Genomic DNA, 22,463 nt, shown 5'->3' on the forward strand with positions numbered 1-22,463 from the left:
CACTTCCAAATGCAGTAATAACAAGTCATGGGCAAGGGAAAAATAAACCTGCCAAGTACACACTGGGGTTCCTTCCAAGTGAGAATAACAAAAACTGGAATTCACACACACAGAAAGTAACCAGAACAGATTTGATCTGTAATATGCAATTGATGCTGAATGATATGATATACCACTAATTTCCTTAAACTAACATAAGAGTGAGTTAAAGATGCTGTCATTCTGGAAGTTTTCCTCATCGATTATTAATACTGAAAAGTATAAAGAGCAAGTCTAACCCGTTTTGATAGAAAATTGGGTTTCAACTACCCTAAAATTTTCCTCTTACAATGTCTGCATTCCGGAGAAAATTTTGATTTTTTTTTTTCTTAAAAGATAATGAAAGGCCAATCCCCTGGAAAATTTTCCCAGCAACAGTATATCTTGTCTTGGAAAACGTAGTCCAATCAAGGCCACAGGCTATAAAGAAGATCATGGGGCTCCGTAACCGTTCTTTTCAACCGAATTATTTCCCATTTTGTCTCAAATACTTTGGCTTTCAGTTTTTGACAGAAAATTCATTTTCTGACCAGTGGTAGTATGTAAAACAGAAAATACCAATGATCTATTAAAAACCTGTCAAGGTAGCATTGTACCATTTGGCTTTGGAGCCATTCAATCAGAGTGTCTGCTGTTGAATCTGGGATCTGACATCGCAAGCCTTCTTTTTCGTCTGCTTCCATCATCTCTAATAATCCACGCAAATCCTCCACAAGATGCAGTGCTCGCAGGCTCCCCATGAATGGGGACGTAGGGGACTGACAATCAAATATGCCATTAGAATACTCCAGAGCCTTGGACCCTAGACAAAAGGTAAAAAGACAAGGATTATATTGGACAAGACACAAGAGTAAATAAATATAACTACAAGACTTGCTACAGAACACACAGAAGGTTTGACACCAATAGGGATTCCAAGTGGCATTTATTTCCAACAAAATTCAGGCCTGGATCTGGATTTTGAACCTCCCAGATTTTAAAGATTTTATAGCACAGGCATAGGTAATGCTTTATTGATTTATACCAGGTGTTGTGATGCTGCCTGTAATTTGTAACTTCTCTACAATTTTAGTAAACAGTAAACCTAACATGATAAATCAAGGACTGTTAAGACTGTCTTGCAGAAGACTAACATGCCAATCCAAAGCCCAAAGGAGTTAAAGGCACAGCTTGGTCCACCACCTCCCTGAGCTAAGAGAAACTGGAAATATGGAGTCAAAAACAGGCTGAGCCTTACTAGTGCTTCGTGTCAGTCTACCATGATTACAAGAGAAACATTGATGGGTTCTCCCCAGGGAGCTGCAGTCAACATTTTTCACTCAAAAAAATAAGTTACCCTGATGCAACAAATTGGAAGCCTTAAAGAAGAAATGAAAAGGGAGAGAAAGGAAATACTGAGGCTATGTCTACACTAGAAGTATCTGTCGACAGAAACTATCAACAGAGTGCATCTACACAGAAAAGCAGATCAACAGAGCAATCTGCTCTGTTGAGAGCAGCCAGACTGCCCTGCCCTCTGTTGACAGAACAGCTGACCGGAAGGTCTGCAAACAGGGCTGCCCCGTGAACCAGAAGCCTTCTCTGTCAATGGGAATGTTATTCCTCAAATTTGTGACAGATAACGCTGTCAAGACAAAAGCAGAGTTCTGTCAAGACTGTCAACACAACACTTTGTGCGTTTAGATGCTCCCTGAGTTATGTGGACAGAAGGTCTAGTGTAGACACAGCCTAAATGACTTCCTCTAAAATTAAAACTCTAAACCCACACAAACTGGCATCATGGGGTTCACACTTGCTCATTAACAAGCACAACTTACCATTCACTAACAAAAAGGATGTTCATTCTAAATTTAAAAGGTTAAATAAAGTGAAGAAAGGCACAGTTAAGTCTGACTGAAGTTAGCTGAGCTAATTCTGTCTCAATATTTCAACACACTGATTTGAGATGCCATATCAGTAATGACGTAATACTGTAATGTCACGACACAATGGGACATATTTATCACAAAATATCAGTTTTTGTGCTGCTGTCTGGATACTGCAGATATGTGCAGAATATACACTTCCTTCTAAGCCTTCATCTGCCTGGAAGTCTGAAAAATGCAAGCGTTTCAACTATCAATTCCATGTGAAAAAATTAGAGAGAAAAATCCCTTACAGAAGTATAGGAGGAGACAGGAGAGATTTAACTCCTGCTTTGCATTATTATTAAAAGGTTTGTACAGCCACATTTAATTAAGTCTTTGGTGTCTTAAGCATCCTGATTGCCACCCTTTATTTTTACATTAAAGCTTACTTGGGCCCTTCATAATACAGATGCTTGACCAGACTTGCATACTAATATCTATTTATAGAGCTTTTTACAGACAGATTATATCAATCCCAAAACAGTATTATAACCCCACTGTATCTGCTGCATATGTGTGCTAAAGGTCTTTAAGAAGACAGCATTGTAGAGAAAAGTCAGTTCTAGAAAGCCAGGCACTTTTTTTTTCTTTTGAAACTTTTAAGACACATTATTGTATGTGGGATTGCTGAAGCCTTCCTATCTCTGACACTGCCTACACAGAATACTTATTCAATTTGAACAGCTGTTTGGCAAGCTCTGCTGGAACAGAATCAAACCAAAAACGCCTGTCTGCTTTGTTTCTCTGTTCTATATTATTGTAGCTTTTTTCCGCTTCAGCTCACTGGACACAATTTTAAGAGTTCAGTAAGTAATATACTTTTTCATCTCTTTCCCCAGCCCAGTAAAATTTTGTTGGAGAATTGCTCATACTTATGAAAACATTAAAGTTAGAGATAGGGCTTTGATTTGGGCCTGATTCAGAAAAAAAAAACCTACTTTGAAGGGATCAAAATTCAGTTCTTGATCTGAATTGTCCCATTTAGGCGTATTTAATTAATTTTTCCCTGAAGATTTGAGTATAGCACTAGACAAGTTTTCCCTTCCTGACACCCTGCCATTCTTCAAACACACTCTAATCCTGATTTGAAACATCCTTGGCTACGCCAATCCTTGAAGTTAAACCACGTTGCCCAATGTTTGTGGGATGTATAGTCATAGGGAGGTAGGTGAAAATCTGCAATCGAAGTGGCATTACGCATTTGTAGGGGGTTGCACAATCGTCTTTCCAATTCATTTGCTCCCTTTGAGTTTTACAACTACTTAGTAGGGTGCCAGACTTCTATGTGCATCCTCCTTGGACTGGAACTCAGCCCTACCGAGACAAAAGGAGGTTTGAACTGGTTAAACAAACAGCACTATGTTTTTACCTGCTATAATGCCGTCCATCTGTTCCAAAGCTGCAGCCAGCATGTCACTTGCATCGCTCATCATCTTCCTGTTTCCCACAGGTACTCACTGCTACACCCTAACAAGAAATGAAATAATAATTCTGTTATATGGACACCAATACTTCAAAAGTCTTGACTACGCAAATCAGTCTGCAAGTGGCTATTTATCTCACTTTTGTATTAATTGAGATGGAATACATGAGCCAAACATGTTAACATAATCCAGTCACTGCCCACATTAAAACAGAATTAAACAAAGCCTGGGGTTTGGTATACACAGACCTCAGCTTGCTTAATACTATGGCAAACACACCATTAAAAATTATTACAGAGACAAAGAAGGAAAAACAGTTAAACCCTCTGCTACGAAACATAGTCAGACAGTTTTTCATTTTAAGAACATCCCTTGCTCTTTTCCCTTTACCTGGAGAAAGCTTTGAGAAGGAACCTCTCCGCACTTTGTTTGACAGTCTCTTAGATGGTATTTAAGATGGTAATAATTGTCCTTTTGGAGAAAAGAAGTTAGTGGAACTATGCCAGAGCCATTGTTGTTCCTAAAGTCTGATCACATTTGATTTCACATTGTCTTTGAGACTCAAAGCTGGTAGGACTGGTGCTGCCACCTTGATCCCTCTCTCTGGCTCCTTTGGGCAGGACATCTCTCAGGATCAGAAGGGAAAGGCTGGGGTCCCAGGAGACACTGTGGGACAGTCATGATGGGAAAGTTGCTCCAGTAGCCTCAGTCTGCTCTTACCTGACCTGAGTCCCAAAGGCTCCTTTTTAAGGACCCCAAAAGGGAGTGGCAGATGGAACCACCTATCCCCTCATTAATTCTGTCCACCAATTAGCTCTAATATCTGATACATTAATTTTGGTTCATTAAGTTTTGGGTACGCTTTTTTGTTTTCACTAGTCCTCTGTTTATATGGATTCAGTATTTTCTAATCACTTTCATGCCTTTTTATTACATTAATTATTGAAAGCAACCACTTTCTACCAACACTATTTGTATAGGTTATTGCCACATCTTATGAACTTTCATATACTCATTTACAATTCAGCTTACAATCAGGGTACACCTGTGCACTCAGCTGTCACCGTGTCACTCAGTACCCTCAAATTTACGAGCAGTAGGGCTCCCTCTGGATGACCAGCAATATCAGCAGATGCCTCTTGCCCAGGGCTGTTCATAGTTGTTGTTCATGTGCTTCAACTGCCCTCCAATTTCCACCAGCAGAGGCACGTGAAGCTTCGTACAACTCACACAGGAGAAACCGCACGCTCCATTAGACAACTGAAATTTGCCACGAAGGAGATAAACTGAGGATAAATCTTCAACCACAGCAGTAGCCTGAGTCTCTTTTCTATAGCTGCCTATAGCTCAAAGCCCTTCCTCTCTTCTGTAATGCCTCAAGAGTCAAAGACGGTTTCACATTCGAAGAAAAAGGAAACAACTCTTTCGGTTAACAGGGCACGGTTCTATATTAATGGTGCATCTCGGTGGGGAAGAATCTAATTTCAGATAATCCGGGTTTCAGGAAGTTCAGGTAAATTGGGGTCTAGTTTTGCATTCATTACTTCAATAGAGAGCAAGGAAAAACACCCATGTGTAACTTTAGGCCTGTGTCCGTAGAAACAAGATGACCAATTGGGGGGGAGGGGTGGAATAGAAGAAAGACATTGTACTTCATAAATACCAAATAAAAATGAATTTTTAAATAAAAAGCGTTCCTTGCACATAAGGAGAGTACTTCTAGCACTTTCAGTGTGTGAACCAAACCATCTCCTGGGAGAAATCCGAAGACAACAATGGAGTTACACCTCAATTAATCTAATGTTTACAAACTGAGGAATAAAGAAGGATTTAAAAACAGCACTTTTCCCAGATGGACACTTCAAGCAGACCTGGGAAAAGCTAACTTGCAGCTCACTTTTCAAGATGGTGAACTGGGAGTTTTGGAATTTAAAATGGGTCATTTCAAGAAGAAAGAAGTTTTGATCCTCAAACTTTATTTTTTAGCTGAATCACTCCCACTGTCCCAGCTGCAAAAATTCATCCTTGTTTCCTGTTATCCTTTAGGTCATGAGAACATTCAACTTTGAAAAAATTAACATAACAGGCTTTTTAAAATGGCAACTGACTGTCCTTGAACCAGTTTCAACTGACTGAATCAGAGCTGGCTTATACCAGAACGAACACCAAGACTAGCCACAGCATCTACCCACTGTGCCTTGTTGAGGTAACTGTAATAACCTTTCAGTGGGAATCCAAATGGGAAGGGCCCAAAATCAAATGCACTAGTGGCAGCAAACCGAGGAGTACCTGGTATGCCAGAGTTCAAATCTTTCAGGCTTTTATTTTAAGCTAAGTGAAGTATTAACCCCTCACCCCACATATTTATAGCCAATGAACTTTTCCTAATTAACAAGCTTACATTCTTCATTTACAATCTAATGCTCCATGCAGCTCAGAAACAAGTTCACATATCTTATTAGAAAGAAACAAATATACACAAGGCAAAAAACATCCTGCAGCTATGAAGAAGATTGTACAGATCTATTAGGGTTGTCAAATGATTGGGAAAAAAATAATCATGATTAATTGAAGTTTTAATCACATCGTTAAACAGATTGCCAATTTAAATTTATGATAAATACGATATCGATTGATCCCTGAGGAAACCAAGGATTCTGGATAATAAAATGTGCCAGTTAATTAGAGCTGTGGATGACAGATTGCCTTGTTCTGTGCTTTGTCCCGAATCCCCCCGCCAAGCCACTGGTCCTGGCTGGACATGCTGATTAACCAAACATGTTGGTTGTCCAAATGACAGATAAAGGGGATTTTACTGTACTATACACTGAACTGTAAGAATAATATTTATATTCTAATTGATTCATTTTATAATTACCTGGTGAAAGTGAGAACCTAAGCAATTTTCCAGTAACAGTGGGCTGAGACACTTCTGCATTATGTGTCTGATTTTGTTAGCAAGTAGTTTTTAAGTGAGATGAAACGTAGGGGTACACAGGAGATATCAGACTCCTAAAAGGGGTACAGCCATCCAGAAAGGTTGAGAGCCACTGAAATAAGAGGCTCCCCACCTCTGCGTTGAAGTATTACTTCCAACACAGGCCAGAAGTAACAAAAAGTTACCACTGTCTGAAAGCTGTCTAGTGTTTTATATGAAATGAGGTGGTGATGTCAATTCAGTTTTTATTGTGAACACAGCCACGTTGCAAAAACCACCAACACGGTTGTTATCCTTGTTGACAGTCTCAGAGGAGGGCAAGGGTTAAATGGCCACGAAAACTGAATTACCATATTCTCCGTCAGGTTGTTTCTATTCCAAGCCAAGCTGTACCACAATAGTGTGAGAAAGTTCATGCTGCTGCTTCCCATGCCTTGGCTTACCTCTTTGGGTGTGGCTACACTGCAACGGGAGCTATAATTTCCAGCTTGGGTAGAGGCACACGTGCTAACTTTAATTGAGCTAGTGTGCTACAAATAGTAGCGTAACTACAGTGGCACAACTAGCCACCCACATACAGTTGTCCCTCAAGTTATACAAGGGCTGTGTTCCCACATACCCTCGCATAACTCAAATTTCCTGTAATTTGGGGAGGGTTCTGCAGTTAGGGAAGCAGCAGGGGCACCTGGAGCTCCTCTTGAAAGGTAAGTCCTGGGGCTGCGGGGGAGCAGTTGGGGAGGGTTAAGTTAGGCCATTGGAGGGAGACGGGGGTTAAGCCTGGGGTGGGTTAGGGCTGCTGGGGTTGGGGGGGGGGAGTGGAACTGAGCTGGAGCCATGTGGGGCGGGGGGGGGGGGAAGATGAGCCAGACCCATGCACAGGGGGTTTAAACGGGGGATGGGGGAGGGTGAGCCAGAGCCACATATGGGGGGTTTGAACTGGGGCTGGGTTGAACCACGGCAGGTGGTGAGCTGGACCTGCATGCAGTGGGGTTAAACCAGGGGCAGGGGGGTGAGCCAGAGCCATGAGTGGATGGTAAGCTGGGCATCCTGGAGTTTGGACCAGGGCTGTGCGGGGTTGAGCCAGAGCCGGGGGGGAAGGGGACATGATTCTGAGTTGCGCTTAACTCACGTTCATACAAGTTAAGCATAACTCGAAATTGCGCATTTCAAGGGTTTACTGTACATAGCTAACGACTCTTAGTCGGTTACCCTATGTCGCTATAGACACCCTCTTTAGTGCACTAGTTCAAATCAGGGCTAGTGTGTGTACAGCTACCTGGCCTGGCAATTACATCCCGAGCTCCAGTGTAACCACATCCTTTCTGGTGGGAGGCTTGAGTCTCCAGGATGTCAGTCTCGATTCCTTCAGAAGCATTAACTTTGCCTTTTAAAAAAAGGCAGTTGTCTTTAGCAAGGTGGAAAGCCACAGTGCCAAAAGGGAGTTTATACACAAGTGCTACGTACTTACAGAACACATGGGCAAAACACTTAAGCAATGTACTCAACCTTAAGGACATCAGTAGTTCCATTAAAGGCAATGTATCTATATGCTTAAAGTTCAGCACATGCTGTAATACTTTGCTGAGTCAGAGCTTTAGCAATCAGAGAGGTACAGTAGTTTCCATTCTAGCACAATGAAGATACGAGTCCCAGGGACCCTCTAGATTGTTGTGGCTTTCATCTGTGAGAGAGAACATGACTACTACAAATATAGATACTGCACAAGGCTAAACAAAAATCAGACATGGAGAATTATTTTAACCTTTTAAATGCCCTGCCACTTTGTCTTTTTAACAAAGGTCAGATCGTTTTCAGACTCGTTAGCAACTCTCAACTCCACCACAAGCAATAACAAAGTCATTCATTTGACCTTTGATGTAAATTATAGACTTCAGATCCCCAAAAAGCAAAAAAATTTCTTAAGTGTTCCTACATAATTGTCTTCTTCTTGGTATAAACCACCTGCTAGGTAACTTTTATTGCAGACAGCCAGCTATCTCTGCTAAAATGCTACACTGAAAAAAGGCCAGTGAGCATTGTATATTCTCCATCAAAGCTCTTCCCTGAAGCAAATTAAGACGTGGATCTGAACCTTAAGGATACCCTTTGAATAAAGACTACTGTACTGAACATACATAATGACATATGCAGGGTTTTTTTTTTTTAAACAATTACCAAAGTTTGAGAAGCTGCATTGTTTTCTGAAAGAGAAAAAGTAACGAAGCTAAACATAAAAAGGAATAGCCAAATCAAAGAATTATAACTGCAATAAAGATCAAACAATAGATTGCCTGCCATAACATACAATAAATCTTCCTTAAAACATATACAATCAGCTGCCTATATGTTTAATAAGGGAGGAAAAAAAAAACCTCTCCCCCCTCATTTGAAATTCTCCTAGACAATTAAAGGACTCCTCGCCTTTGCTTTCCCAACCATAATTTCTCTCTGTTAATGAAAATTCTTAATGTTCAAAGTCATCTTCAGACTTATCTCGAGTCCTCTAAAGCAGATAGTTCTGAGAGTTCTCTTTGAGCTTCTGCTCTAGACAAAATGATGGTTCTCCACTGTCTGTGGACTCAGGGCCCTATACTGGAAAGTGCCAAGTACCCTGATCTGCCATTTATTTTAATGGGAATAGAATGCGCTTGGGAACAGGACACCCATAAAAAACTCCTCATGGAGAGAAAATATCAGAAAGACAAGATGCTGACCACAGCTTTGATAAGGAGCAGAATTATTATTTCATTGTTACTTTGTGCACCCCATCATATCTGCATCTTGTCCCATGCATACATGTAAGCTCTCTGGGGTACGGACGGTCTGTTACAGTTCTTAGCGAACAATGGGGCTGGGGCACCTAGGCACCACCTACCCTCATATGAAAAAAATGGAACCATTTTGCTACATCAGGGTAAAGCAATCTTGCAATTTTCAGCTAAATATATTTCCCACTTAATTTTTCTTATGAACAAGGACATTGTCTCTATTGGACTACAAATCATTAAGATCAACAAAGCTACCATCAATACAGATCTACTACAGGTTAAACCTCTCTAGTCGGGAACCCCCTCATCCAGCAACTTCCATTATCCAGCATAATTTTAGTTAGCTTGATGATCATTTATCATGGGTGTGATCAAGTTTCCTGTGACCCCATAAAGTTTGTTTACAGCCACCAGTCCTGGCTCTCAGTGGTCTGTGCTGTTATTTAACTGTAATTTACCCCTAAATGTCTTCTAAGAGCCCAGTAAGCAGTGAGAGTGTTGGTAATGTGCTCAACACCACTGACCTCTTACAGTCTGGCAAATTCTCTCATTCAGATCCCAAGGGTGCCAGACTAGAGAGGTTCAACCTGTAATAGTAGCATTAGCAAGAATACTGGTCTTGACAGGGCCCATGTGGTCACTAGTGTTTTAATCAGTTCATCTAGCCCTGCTCTAAGTGGGGCTGGATGACATGGTGGTTAAAACCCAGATAGCCATACAACAGAGCTCCCACCACTGTTACCTGGCTCTGGAGGGTAGGAGCCAGGGCAAAATAAAATAAAGTCCAGTGAAGCAAAATAAGGAAATATCACTGCTTTCTGTAATCCAAAGAGAACAAAGGACTCCTCCACATCACCTTTTGCCACCTCTCCAAGAGCATCTGTTGTCAAGCTGAGCAGTAGAGCCTTGCAAATCTGAGGATGTGGCTGAGGATACTCATGGCTCATTTTTGCAGGTACAAGTGCAGACACAAACTGTCTATCCAGAGCCCTGCAAATCTGTGGATATTTGCTTTATACATGCGAATAGCCACACATTTTTTCAGATGAAAATGGGATGCAGATATAAATTACGTGTCTGCTCAGGGCTTTACCGAGCAGGCCACAGACTAAGAAATTTGAGAGGTAAAAGACTGGGGAAGATTGAGGAAAAGAAGCAGCAGTAATTTAGAACTAACACAGCCTGAACTGAATTTAACGGTCTGGCCACCCTCCCTGGACAGTGCCTCATCTATGTTTGAGGAAGTGAAATTACTGACATAACAAGCATACTGGAGGCTTCTTCCCCTGCTCCAGGAACAGAGAAGTTTTCATTGTTTACATCTTACCACTGCTACTTATGGCATTTAAATGACAGGAAGGAAGACAAATACTCTGCACTCCAAGGAATTTACAACAGACGAAAAACAAGGCAAGAAAAGACAACGCACTAGAAAGAGAGGGGAAACTATGGGGTCACCATAAAAGCAGAAGGAAAGGGAACACAAAGCACATGTTTTTGGGACAAGCATCCCAAACCATTGCATACACCAGGATAGTGGCCCTTCTTGCTTTGCACATATCACCTGAGTGCTTGATGCTTCTGGTAGAAATAAAATAAGATTAAGAACAAAATGAATACTGACACACCAAAAAGGATGAATTGTTGACTTCTGAAACAGAGTGGGTAACACCTAACTAGGTAGCAGATGAACAAATGGTGTACTGGCAATGAAAATGGAACAGATACTTGTTAGTGAACAGAACACTTTCTTTCCTTTTAATTTACTTTATTCCAAAGGAGGTACAACCCTACCAAAATGAAAAACAGGGGAAGCTAGTCAAGGTAACGCTGTGGAAAAAATTGCTTGAGCAATCCCACAGAATGGTGAAGCACTCAAGAACCCTGGGAATTTTTTATTAACTTACAAGGTGGTTCAGACAATCCCCCAGAACTAATATATAAACACCACAACAAATAGAATAAACCATTTTCTCTTATTCACACATAAGAATAAATGGGTCCATACGCATAATACAAAAAGTGAGAGAAAAAGACGCTTACCTACAAAGAGATATACATGGAATTCATTCCTCACTCAATCTTACCAACGTCAAGGCAGCTACACCAGGAATTAAGGGAGGCCTGCCATGTCTTTTTCTCAAAATACGTACCCAAGGGACTATTTACGACAAACTCTTCCACTCTTCCCAAAAGAAAATCTGTATTACTGCCCTAGTGCCTTTGTTAAATCTCATCACTCGAGAGATGTTTTTCAAACCCCTCTGCCAGAGCCCACAGCTGAATACCTCGCTCAAGCTAAGGAGAACAAAAGAGCTCTTCATGCAGGTGAACTGACAAGAGACATCATCCCAAACTACAATTATTTCTACTAAGGGGTGAAAGTAACTTAACATTTCTTAACAGTACTGCCCTATTGCAACCAGGTGCCTGCCAGCTCTTTCAATAGCTCCCTGCTGCCTTTTGGCATAGCTCAGCCACCTCTTGTCACACCTGCACACCAGGCCACACCTGCTAATGACTTATCAGTTGCTGACATTCACAGAACGTCTCTGGCTGTTACCATCAGGAGATATTTAGTCTTATTTGTTAAACACCCTTTCTACTTATTCCAGCCACCACTCTGGTTGCTAGGTTTATACTGTTCCACTTTCAGGAAAGAGACACAAACCCTTCTGGCTACGTCAATAGCACAGCTGTATTCCAAACCACTTAAAGAGAATATGAAAAGCAAACCACAAAGAAAAGAAAACACTGCTTTGTGGGAAAACCTAAGGAAAGCCAAAGTGTGCAGTGTGTGGGAGGTTATGCTGCAGTACTCAGTCACATGAAGCTCATATCAGCTTCAAATGGAGATCTGTTTAAATAAAGACTTCAGCTTCCTTAAGGAAGATGACAAGCAAAAATGAAGTGCTTAAACTTATTACTTAAGTTCAAAATGTAAATAATTTCCTCCTCCAGAGACACTCTACTCTAGCGCAAAAGTAGCACCATTTTCAAATGTGTCCCCTAATTTCAGGTGCATTTGCTTCTGGATGCAAGCAGTCTGATGTTGATGGCAGACTCTGGTGCTTAGCACCCATGAAAAGAAGGTGCTAATTGTCTCAAGATGTTTAGCATCAACATTAGTGGATGTTTTTCAAAACTATGGCCCAAACTTGAAAATGAACGTGTAGACTTCAGAGCAGTGTAGCTAATTTATGAAAGGTGTTTGTTTACCATTTCCTTTATTTCAAAATTGAGCTCCCTTCACTTACAAAGAAACAACAAATCGATGAGATAGTGTCAATATGTGGAAGGCCAACGTACCGATGTCTTAGAGTGTGTCTCCACTAAGGTGTCAATCAAAACTGCAGCAATCAAGCCACCTGGGATTGATTTATCAGGTCTAGTGAAGACCCGCTAAATCAACCGCCGATCACTCTCCTGACTCCAGTGCTCTAATCAGAACAAGATGAATAAGGGGAGTCAATGGGAGAGTTTCTTCTGTTGACCCATGAGGTATGGACTCCAGTATATAGATCTAAGCTATGCTGATTTGAGTTATGCTACTAAACCTAACTTAGATTGCATAGTTAGGATCAACTTGTCCTCGTAGTGTAGACCTGCCCATACTGACCCCCAAGGAAACACATATATGCAATCTGTAAAATGAAAGCAGTAGAGTTATCCAAAGGTCAGAAGGGAATTCAGAGAGAAAAACACTTGTGGATTCATTCCCTGATCAAGAAAACCCAGCAACATCTTAAGTCTTGCATTCACTGAAAGAGAAAGCTTCAAAACTTGTCAGAATCTAGAGAGGTACGTTTCTCTCTTTTTTAGCTAAGGAAAGGTAAAATGGCCTTCTGGTTTAAAAGAAAGTCAGTAAGCACTTCCAGTGCATCCAAGAACTCCATGCACAGCTACTATTTGTTCTCATGGTTGTCTACAATTTGATACATGTCTGTTACTCCTACATGTATGTAAATGATTAACTCTCACCTAAATACACCCAGGACCGAATTATTCTCCCATTTACACAAAAATGGGATAAGTCTCCATTTTGGTTAAAAAGTTCAATCACCCTTGACTAAAATAAAGAATCTGCTCTACTGAACCTTAATAAAATCTAAGCAAGAACACTATTCTTTCTTCTACTTATCATACAATACAAGTGCTGTAAAATTAGCTTTAAATACTCAGAACTGTGTTCTTTCTACCTCAGGCAACACTGAAAATAGTCACAGACATGTGGAATTAAAGGTATGTTCACTTCAATACACTGAGGTGCATCAAGAGAAATATTTATAAGCCCTCTCTATTTATAAATTTTCTTTGGGAATCAACATCCAGATTTATTTTGAGTAAAACCTCTAGTTCTGTATTTCCAAGTTCCTTATACCTAAAGGAAAATTACATATATATGAAAAAGACCCAGTTAGTCAAATCTACCAACTCTGTCTTCTTCCCATCGATACAAATTACATCAATGAGAATTATTTTATTAATTCTCATGCAAAGGAGCTGCATAATAATTTAGGACCCTGCAACATTTTCCAAATGACAGTATCTCTTGTCAGTGCCAGCTGCCAATGGTATTCTCTGCATTTTTTGTGTCTTTTTGATTTTCTCAAACCTAACTTTAGAGCTCACTGGGAGTTATATATAAGACTGGAGTCCTTCTCACTGGTGAGAAAAACAGAGAAAGATGAAGAAGAATATGACACACAGCAAGTGTATTTACAATGCTTAACATACTAGAAGGTGCAGAGATGCCAAAGTCATGAAGACAATATAAAAATCAGACTAGAAAAAAAATCTTATGCCTTTGATAAATTAAACATCCTTTCTCTATGAAACATCTTTTCTCCACAATGGTACTTAATTAACTCTAATCAGCTTGCCTTTTAAACTTCTCGTCAATAAGACAACAATGTCAATTTTCTATGATTCCCCCACTGTAAGGCAAGATTGCCAGTTCTCAGATTATTTGTATGGCTCTTCCAAAATTTTCAACAACCTTTTTGAAACATGGACACCAGACACACCAATTCAGTAATCTCATTAATGCTGGTCCCACATCCCATCCCCGTTCTGGTACATTCAAGAATCGTGTTCAACCTCTTGGCCACAGGATTTCATTAAGAGCTCATGTTCAGTTTGTTATCTACTGTGACCTTGTCCTTTCTGCAGACACTACATAAGGACAAAGTTTCCTATCCCATAAGCAGGATCCTATCTTCTTTTGTCCCTAAACGTGTACACTTACATTTGGCTTCTTGAAACGCATTTGTTTGCCTCAATTTACCAAACAGTCTAGATTGGTCTTAATGTGTGACCTAATCCTTGCAAAGCACTAGGTAAGCGCTTAGTATTAGCAGCCATATATGATATATTACTTGATAGCCAGTTCTCTCTCACATTGCTTGATGGCGTATTTTAGTACCCTTGAATTCTCTTTAATCTGGCAATCCTGGGAAACAGGGTATGCTGGATTAAAGAATGCGCTTGGCCAGAGAAAGTGCTGTGTAGTCTAGAAAAGAGGGGGATGTGGGCCGGGTGCTCACCTGTCAGCGTGCTCCTGCGAGCACACGTGGCTCCACACCCCCCTGCCACTTCCAGGCTCTGCCCTCTGCCATTATCGGACTGACAGGGAAAAGCCTCAGAGGAAACATGTTGTTGAGCTTCCGTTTCCCTAGCTGGAGGGGAAAGGGGAAGGGTAGAGCACAGAGCCACTTCCTCCTCCCATCCTGCAGGTTTTCCCAGATAAGGGATACCCAGAGTATGGTGGTTCCAATGTGTTGGTAATTGCTGCCTATCACATTTCCAATCTGGTTATACTTTGTTTTTTAACCAGAGGAAACAGTTTGGGCTGAGAGGAGGGAAAGAACAGTTTAAAAGTTTATTTTCTTGGCAGTGTATCTGAAACAAGAACAAAAAACCAAAAATCCCAGACCAACAAATCAATATATATTTTTGTAAGTGGGAGGGGGGCAATTATTCCAGGCACAGAGTCAATATGCCACATTTCACCCTAGAGCAAACTAACTCCACCAAGTTACAAAACTCGCTAAAAAAGAATGATGCGGTGGAATTTTTTTTTTTAAAGCTCCAGAAAAATACCATCACATCCTTCACTTGGTTAGTATTGCTAGGTAAAGTTGTAGTCTACGAAAATAAACATTATCTCAAAGACACAAGCCAGATCTATACTAAACCTTAAAGTTGATTGTAACTATGCAATTCCAGCTATGTCTATCTACAATTGACTTACTTGGCTGTCCTTACTGAGGGAGGTCAACAAGGGAAACTCTCCCATCAAACTCCCTTATTCTTCACGAGATTGATAGTTTGATTTCATGCATCCCTAGCAGGTGTGCAAAATCAAATCCTGGAAAAACGACCGTGACTGGGTCAATCTTCCAGGTAGTGAAGACATACCCACAGTGTTACCAATTTGTGCTCTCTCTGAAGAGCCAGGACAAATAAAACATACTTTACACAGAATTCTTTGTATAATATATTTCAATTACAAACAGACTTGTTTCAGACATGAAGTAGCTAATCAGTAAGAATAATTTCCCACAAGATATTCTTAAGGGTACAAAGCTAACAGCCTGTTTAACAGAGTATCAGACTGAAACAACAAGAAATCCTGTGGCACCTTATAGACTAACAGATATTTTGCAGCATAAGCTTTCATGGGCAAAGACCCGCTTCATCAGATGTTCGTCTATAAGGTGCCACGGGACTTCTTGTTTTTGAAGATACAGACTAACTCGGCTACCCCTCTGATAAGTATCAAACTGATTAATTCTGTTTTGCTCCCTGCATGATAACATCATTCTGCAAATAATTAAACACATGAAGCACTGGTTTATTAAAGTCAACATAAAGAGCAAAGAAAGGACATTACCAATGCACTTCTCCTGGAGTGGCTCTTAAACATCCATTCCATGTCTTCTAGATTCAACAAGTCTTATGGTTGTAATATTTTTTTTATTTACTATTAACTTCTTAAAGAAAATGCATAAGGGTTTTTAGAGAATGGCAGAGAATGGGTGAAGTGTGCAGAAAAACTTCAATATTTAACAAGTAATTGATTTTTAAACATTACCTTGAAGCATTTTTAATACAGACTAAAACGGCTACCTCGCTGATATTTTTTAATAGTTACACAAATAGGTCTTTGAAACTGTTCAATATCATGAGTCTCCAGCCTGAAAAAAACACAGTATAACTGTATTCAATACATTACTCTGGCTCTCAAGGAAGGAGAATAAATAAGCGTTAAAGTAAAATAAAATAAATGCTGGCAAGGGAGTAACTTAATGAGAACAATTTGGAAATACATCTTTATACAAAGACAGAAAAAATAAACTGCCTGTGTTTCAAATTTATCTCAAGACTTTTTCTGAGCAGTGTGTTCGAATCTGTGCCTAAGGCAAACAAACAAATAGGTGATGAAAATCATGATGGAAGACATCTGGCCTTATACTACAATATGTAGTGTAGCTAGAACTAAATTGCAATTTTTAACACTCACTACTAACATATGAAAAAAAGCCGTTTATCCCAGGAGTGCACTAAGTGCGGGGGGGCATGAAACTTTGTAAGAGGGGTGCAGCACAATTGACTGCTGGGGCTCAGGCTCATCCCTCTCATTAAAAATGTTGAAATACGATACTGTATTTATGTCTGCGTATTCACATTTATAAACCCATTAATAAAGTTTTTTACATTGTACATACTTATTTTCTTGGTCGTTCCGTGTCAGGGATCTTTCCCCACTCCACACTTCGAGTGCTGGAAGTATGGTCCTGCACAATCATTAAAACACCTTGCCTATATATAGGATTTACTTTAAAACTTCCCAGGGTTGCAGATCCCCTGGATGGCACCTGCCAACACCCTAATCCTTGGAGACCCCTTTAACCCAGGCAGGCATACTGAGGAATGCCCCCTGTGGGGAAACTCCAGCCTGTTCTTATGGCACAGGCTCAGATCAATTGTTTAAAAACAGTGATTTATTCACAAAACAAGAGAAAGGTAAGTCATGGGTTGCACACAGAGAAAAGTATTTCCCTGGGATTCAGCTTAAAAGTTACAAGGGGGAAATCTCAAGTCAAATAACAACACAAAAGAGAAACACAGATCAACCAGTCCAACCACATTTAAAACAACCATAACCTGATCATGTATAACTATACATTTCCCTTTTACTTACACCTTAATGTCTGGTTTTGCGACAGTCAGGATATTTCTGATTTTCATTTCAGTTTGCCTAGTAGACATCTCTCCCTGCAGGCCTTCTCTCTGTTGTTCTACAGAAAACAGCCCCCAAAAGCTGCAACTGTTCTCAGTTTAAACAAAGTTTCTTCATTCCCATTGGCTGACCTCGACTCAAGTTACACCAGGAGGGATTAACCCCTTTCCTGCACTCACTCATGAGATTCCAAAAGCTGCTTTTTTTTAAATAAATGAACATTACCATCCTGCAGTTTGGATTACATTAGACCGGTTGTGCTGGTGGGGAATCGGGGGGCCGGGGGCGGGGGGGGGCTAATTGCAGGGAAGAAAAGTGGAGCCCAACATAAAAAGTCTGCTCAGCCTGATCTATACTCCATGAACCAGGTAATTAAAAAGCAAATTCTATACATCAGTAAGTGCAGAGAGAGGAACAGGAATTTAAGATTACCTGATTTTAACTGTTAAGTGAATTTCTAAAACAAAACAAGGAAAGGAAAATTACACGTGTGTAGCAGGCTCAGATCGTAATATTGGATCGGTAGATTTTAGTCAGATTGTTAGCCTGAATGAAAAATTATTACTGCATAGCAGAATAAATCTTCTCAGAGACACCAAAAGGAGTGCTCAGACCATACAATAAGAGGGAAGATAAAAGTAACTGTAGATATAAAGAAAACGATGGATGTTTAAGAAGAATTAAGTGTTACCGAGATATGACATCCTGGGGGTACTACAGGAAGAAGTGGTAAGTGGGCAGGCTAGTAGCAAGAAACTTCCCAGGACTGTACATTAGCTCACTGGGACGATGTTAGAATAGAGCTAGCTAACAGCGTTGGTTTATGACAGGAGTGGCCAACCCAAGGCTCTTGAGCTGCATGCGGCTTTTTGAGCAATTAAATGCGTTTCCTGCCTGGACCTGAATGTCGAGAGTGCCATCTGCCACTTCGTGCACGCACCTAGTGCTTGGTGGGAGAAGTGCATGGCAGCAGCGGCGGCTCCAGCGGCTCGGTGTGTTGCCAACATTGAGTTAGCCGGGGTGGGGGGGAGGTCATGACTCTGGGAGGGGTCATTGAGCCACATATTATCTAAATATAACATATAGTGGGTTTTCTTACCCTAACTGGTTGGGCACCCCTGGTTTATGACATCACACATCTCTTTCCCTTTTCCCAAAGGTACATGTTCATCACACAGCCTGGGACCATGTCTATCCAGCAGGAGTATCGTCCCTCTAAATACTTATTCATGCAGAACACCTCATAGCTTGGGCCCCGCTGTCATTGTTTCTGAGTTACTCAAGCAGCTTTTTAAGTGCTCACTCTCTGCCCAGAGCACAAAGATTTATCTGAACAGCAAACACAAAAATTTGGAAGGACTCTTTCACCATATTGGGGGATGTTAAGAATCCTACAGCCCATTAGATTTTAGAGCAAACTGTTTTCCTAGGTCACACATTCATTCTTCTGACAGAGCTGCACGGCACCCTTCTCATTTCGTCCCCACCATTGTGCACTTTGCCCCTTTCATTCTTGGGTGGTCTTTCCTCTTTATCCCCTAATATCTTTCTTAAAGTCCTTACCATAGCTAAACAGACATTAAATATCATGCCACAACTAAAAGACCCAGTGAGAATGTGCATGAACTGGGGCAGGGTCTTCCAGATCCCCATGACACTGCATCGCTCAAAGGTCACCAAGAGCACACATAAAACAGTGATAAACGGCTTCCTCCCCCCATGCTGGGAGCCATAGCTGCACTGCTGTTCCGTCTCTTGCCAACTCAGGAGCTCAGTCCAACCTTGAACTCTAATTCCTCAAGGCAGTAAGGAGTTATGTTGGCCTAACTAATCATGATTTTAATGGAGTCACTTGTACTTTGACCGATAATAAGAACATGACAATTTGCCGTAGTAGATCAAACATGAGATTCATCTAGTCCAGTTTTCTGTCTGCCACAGCAGCCAGCCCCATATGGTTCATGGGAAAATGTAGTGTAACTTACCCTTTATCTTAGATGTCCTGCTTGGTCTTGCCCTGAGGGCAGGGGCCTGTACATGATGACTTCTTGAGGTCCCTTACAATTCTAGTACCATATGATTCTACGCCTCATCCTGATCTCCAATAGTTAAGAGTTGAACTACGAGGCTCAACATGCCTTCAGAAATTGTATTGTTAATAACTCTTGCCATTCATGTAAATGTCCAATCCTGCTTTTCTGAAAGATCTTGCCTTCAATGACTTCCTGCAGCAATGAGTTCCATAGCCAAAATACTCAAGTGAAAAAAAAATTTTTCCTTTTATCAGTACTGAATTTGCTATTTTTTAATTTAATTAAATAGTCTTGTGCTATTGGCTTTTAAGACAGGGAGAACAGAAGCTCCTGATCTACCTTCTCTAAACCATGTTTTAAATATTCTTAGCCTGTCCTACTTTCTAAGATAAACAATTCCAATCTTTGTAATCTCTCTTCACAGGAACATTTTCTTCCTGTACCCTTAGGCATTCTCATCACGCTTCTCTGAATCCTCCCTAATCTGTAACGTTCTTTTTGAAATGAAGTGTGAATTGGTTTCAATGAGTATTTATGACTCACTATTTTTGTCCTATGATTAGTCACATAAGTCACCTGGCACAATTTCTGTGCCGTTCCTGGATCATCACGGTTTTATAAACATAAAAAGTCTCCATTTTCTGCTCACCTGTTATCTGAAAAATAGTCAGGATTTTATTTTACAAATGTAATATCTTGCTAGACAATATTTGACATTTGAGTCAATAAAAATAATCTTTTCTAAATGGCCATGAACATTCTTCCCATGTTAATATTTATGCAAATGTATGTGAATGTTTACCAAGGATATTGGTCCTTTGCATAAACATCCTTATGAATAAAAACCTAGTTTAGGCAAATGTTCACCAATAAATAAAGGGGAGTTTGAAGACCAACTAAATGAATAAGTGGGATTTATTCACTCAATTTTTTTTTTTTTTGGCTATCATTGCCAAACTCCACTTATGGACATCAAAACAATTTTCAGATTTTACAACTGCTAAAGACCACAATAGCTTTAAATCCCATCACATACTTTATAATTGAGGATTCTTTGCCCAGGGAGTTTCATCAGAGACCTTTGTTATAGTATCTAAAATGGAATGTACCATCATACAGGGCAAAATTTTACCTCATGCAAGTGGATGGAACTTAGAAGTCAACGGAACTGTTCTCATTTACCTCAGCAGAGAATTTAGTCCGTAACATCCAAAGTTGTTTTAAGATCCTCAGGTAAAAAACAAAAGATTAAATTTTTACTATTTGAAAGGATGGTACACTTCCTCCAATATATTCTTCCAACATTTATATTGGGAAAGCCAGGAAAATCCTCTCCCAGTTACTTGCTCCCCGATTATAAAATGCACAATCAATCAATTTCCAGTCACAGAACACATTTTCTCTAGAATACATTTTCTCTGGCTTCTCTAAACAGTTTCTATACTTCACATTATAACAACGCAAACATGGCATTAAACCTCAACATTTAGATCAAGAGTGGTATAAATCATGGTATAAATACCTTGGCAGGTAGATACACAGAGAGAGGGAGAGTACATATATTATAAACATTGGGATTTGAAAACATTCCAAAGTCTCAGATCCAAAATTTAAGGTTTAGGCTCATCTCTGATTATAAAACATACATGGTACAAAACACAACATGGTACAATAATCTGAAGTGGTTCTTACCTACGAAAGCTCATTACCTAATAAATTTGTTAGTCTCTAGGGCTATGTCTCAATCGCAGACTTCTGTCAGGAGACCTCCAGGCTCCCAACAGAAGTCTGCTGCTCCAGGGAGCCTTCTGCCAACATCCTGGTAATCCTTGTTCCAGGAGGAAGAAGGTAGGTGTTGGCAGAGAGGGTTTTTCCTTGGTCCCATATAGATGGGCCAAATGTCAGGAAAGCCTTTCCTGACAAAACTGTCAGCAGGAGATATGCAAATGTGCTGTGCAATTTACATACCTTTTGCAGACAGATCTCTTCAGTCTAGAAATAGCCTAAAGGTGCTGCAGGACTGCTTATTATTTGTGAAGCTACAGATTAACAAAGCTAACCCCTGAGACTATTTACAAAAATATCCACCTTGTTCCACAATTTTAAAGGTATTTGGGTTGTTTTTTTTTGGCTTGTCTGTCCTACCCTAGACACCCTCTGTTTTAAGGAATTTCAAAATCATAGTAAGATGCAAGTTAGTTTCTTTGGTGAAGAACAAGTTAGCACTTTGCAAGGAATTTCAGAAAGTAAATGCACCAATAGTCTACCTGAAGAAGGCCCTTGGCTGTATATATTGTTTGGACTTACCTCTACCATTACCATCCAAGTGCTCTGAGGTTAAGGAGGGGACACAGGGTAGGCATAGATACATTTCAGACTATGCAGTTCATATCTTAATTATTCTTTTCAATGGGTCACATGAAATAATCTGAGTAATCAATACATTCATTTTCTCACACATTTAGCTGAGATCAGCTGATTTGGAAAGAACAGTCAAGACATTCATTTTTAGACTGGAAATACAAGCAAGGAAATACCACACATTCCCCATCAACACAATATTGATATTCTGTGGCCACACAGTCCATACAACAAGCGAGACATTGTTCACTCAGAGTCCTAAATCTTCAAAAATGTAGTGAACCACCGAAATCACAAACCCAAAGCCATGTTAAGATTAGTGTTCACAGCTCATGCCTCTCTCTTTTAACAAACAAATCCAAACACCCAAACTGGAAAAAGCCCTAAAAGTTGGATGAATTCAAATTTGGACTGAAAACCTCTAATTGCATGAGTATTTGAATCAAAGGTTTTGATGCAGCCACTTAGGATGCTTGGATTGAGAGTTTTGCTTCAGGCCCATCTCTGGAAAATAATGGTTTTGGATGTATGCAATAGATTAAGACATCACTTTTGCCACATGGCTAAGTACTGTAACCAGGACAGCAACATACTCTGCAGCTGTGGAATTTGCTGTGAAATACTACAGCTCTGTTAGCCAAACTTTCAGTGTTTAGATTTTTCAGAAAAAAAATACTTAGCCTTCACGATTGTGAAGAAAACCTGAAGAAGGGAACTGATGCAAAAGGATGCAGGAGTTGCCGCCATC

General features: G+C 40.2%; 1 protein-coding gene across 17 annotated transcripts in view; it reads right to left on the bottom strand.

Annotated features, from left to right (window-relative positions):
- The window catches only part of PPFIBP1 (PPFIA binding protein 1), a 195,727-nt gene that overhangs the window by 83,564 nt on the left and 89,700 nt on the right, over window positions 1–22,463 (bottom strand). For all 17 annotated transcript variants that reach the window (XM_075004063.1, XM_075004084.1, XM_075004068.1 and 14 more), the window contains 2 exons: window positions 3,316–3,413; window positions 636–841 (listed from right to left, as the gene is read on the bottom strand). In XM_075004063.1, the coding sequence (XP_074860164.1) occupies window positions 636–841; window positions 3,316–3,379 (270 nt within the window). In that variant the 5' untranslated portion in view covers window positions 3,380–3,413. The remainder of the gene's footprint in view (window positions 1–635; window positions 842–3,315; window positions 3,414–22,463) is intronic.

Source organism: Carettochelys insculpta, chromosome 1 (genome assembly GCF_033958435.1).
Source record: "Carettochelys insculpta isolate YL-2023 chromosome 1, ASM3395843v1, whole genome shotgun sequence".
NCBI lineage: Eukaryota > Metazoa > Chordata > Testudines > Carettochelyidae > Carettochelys > Carettochelys insculpta.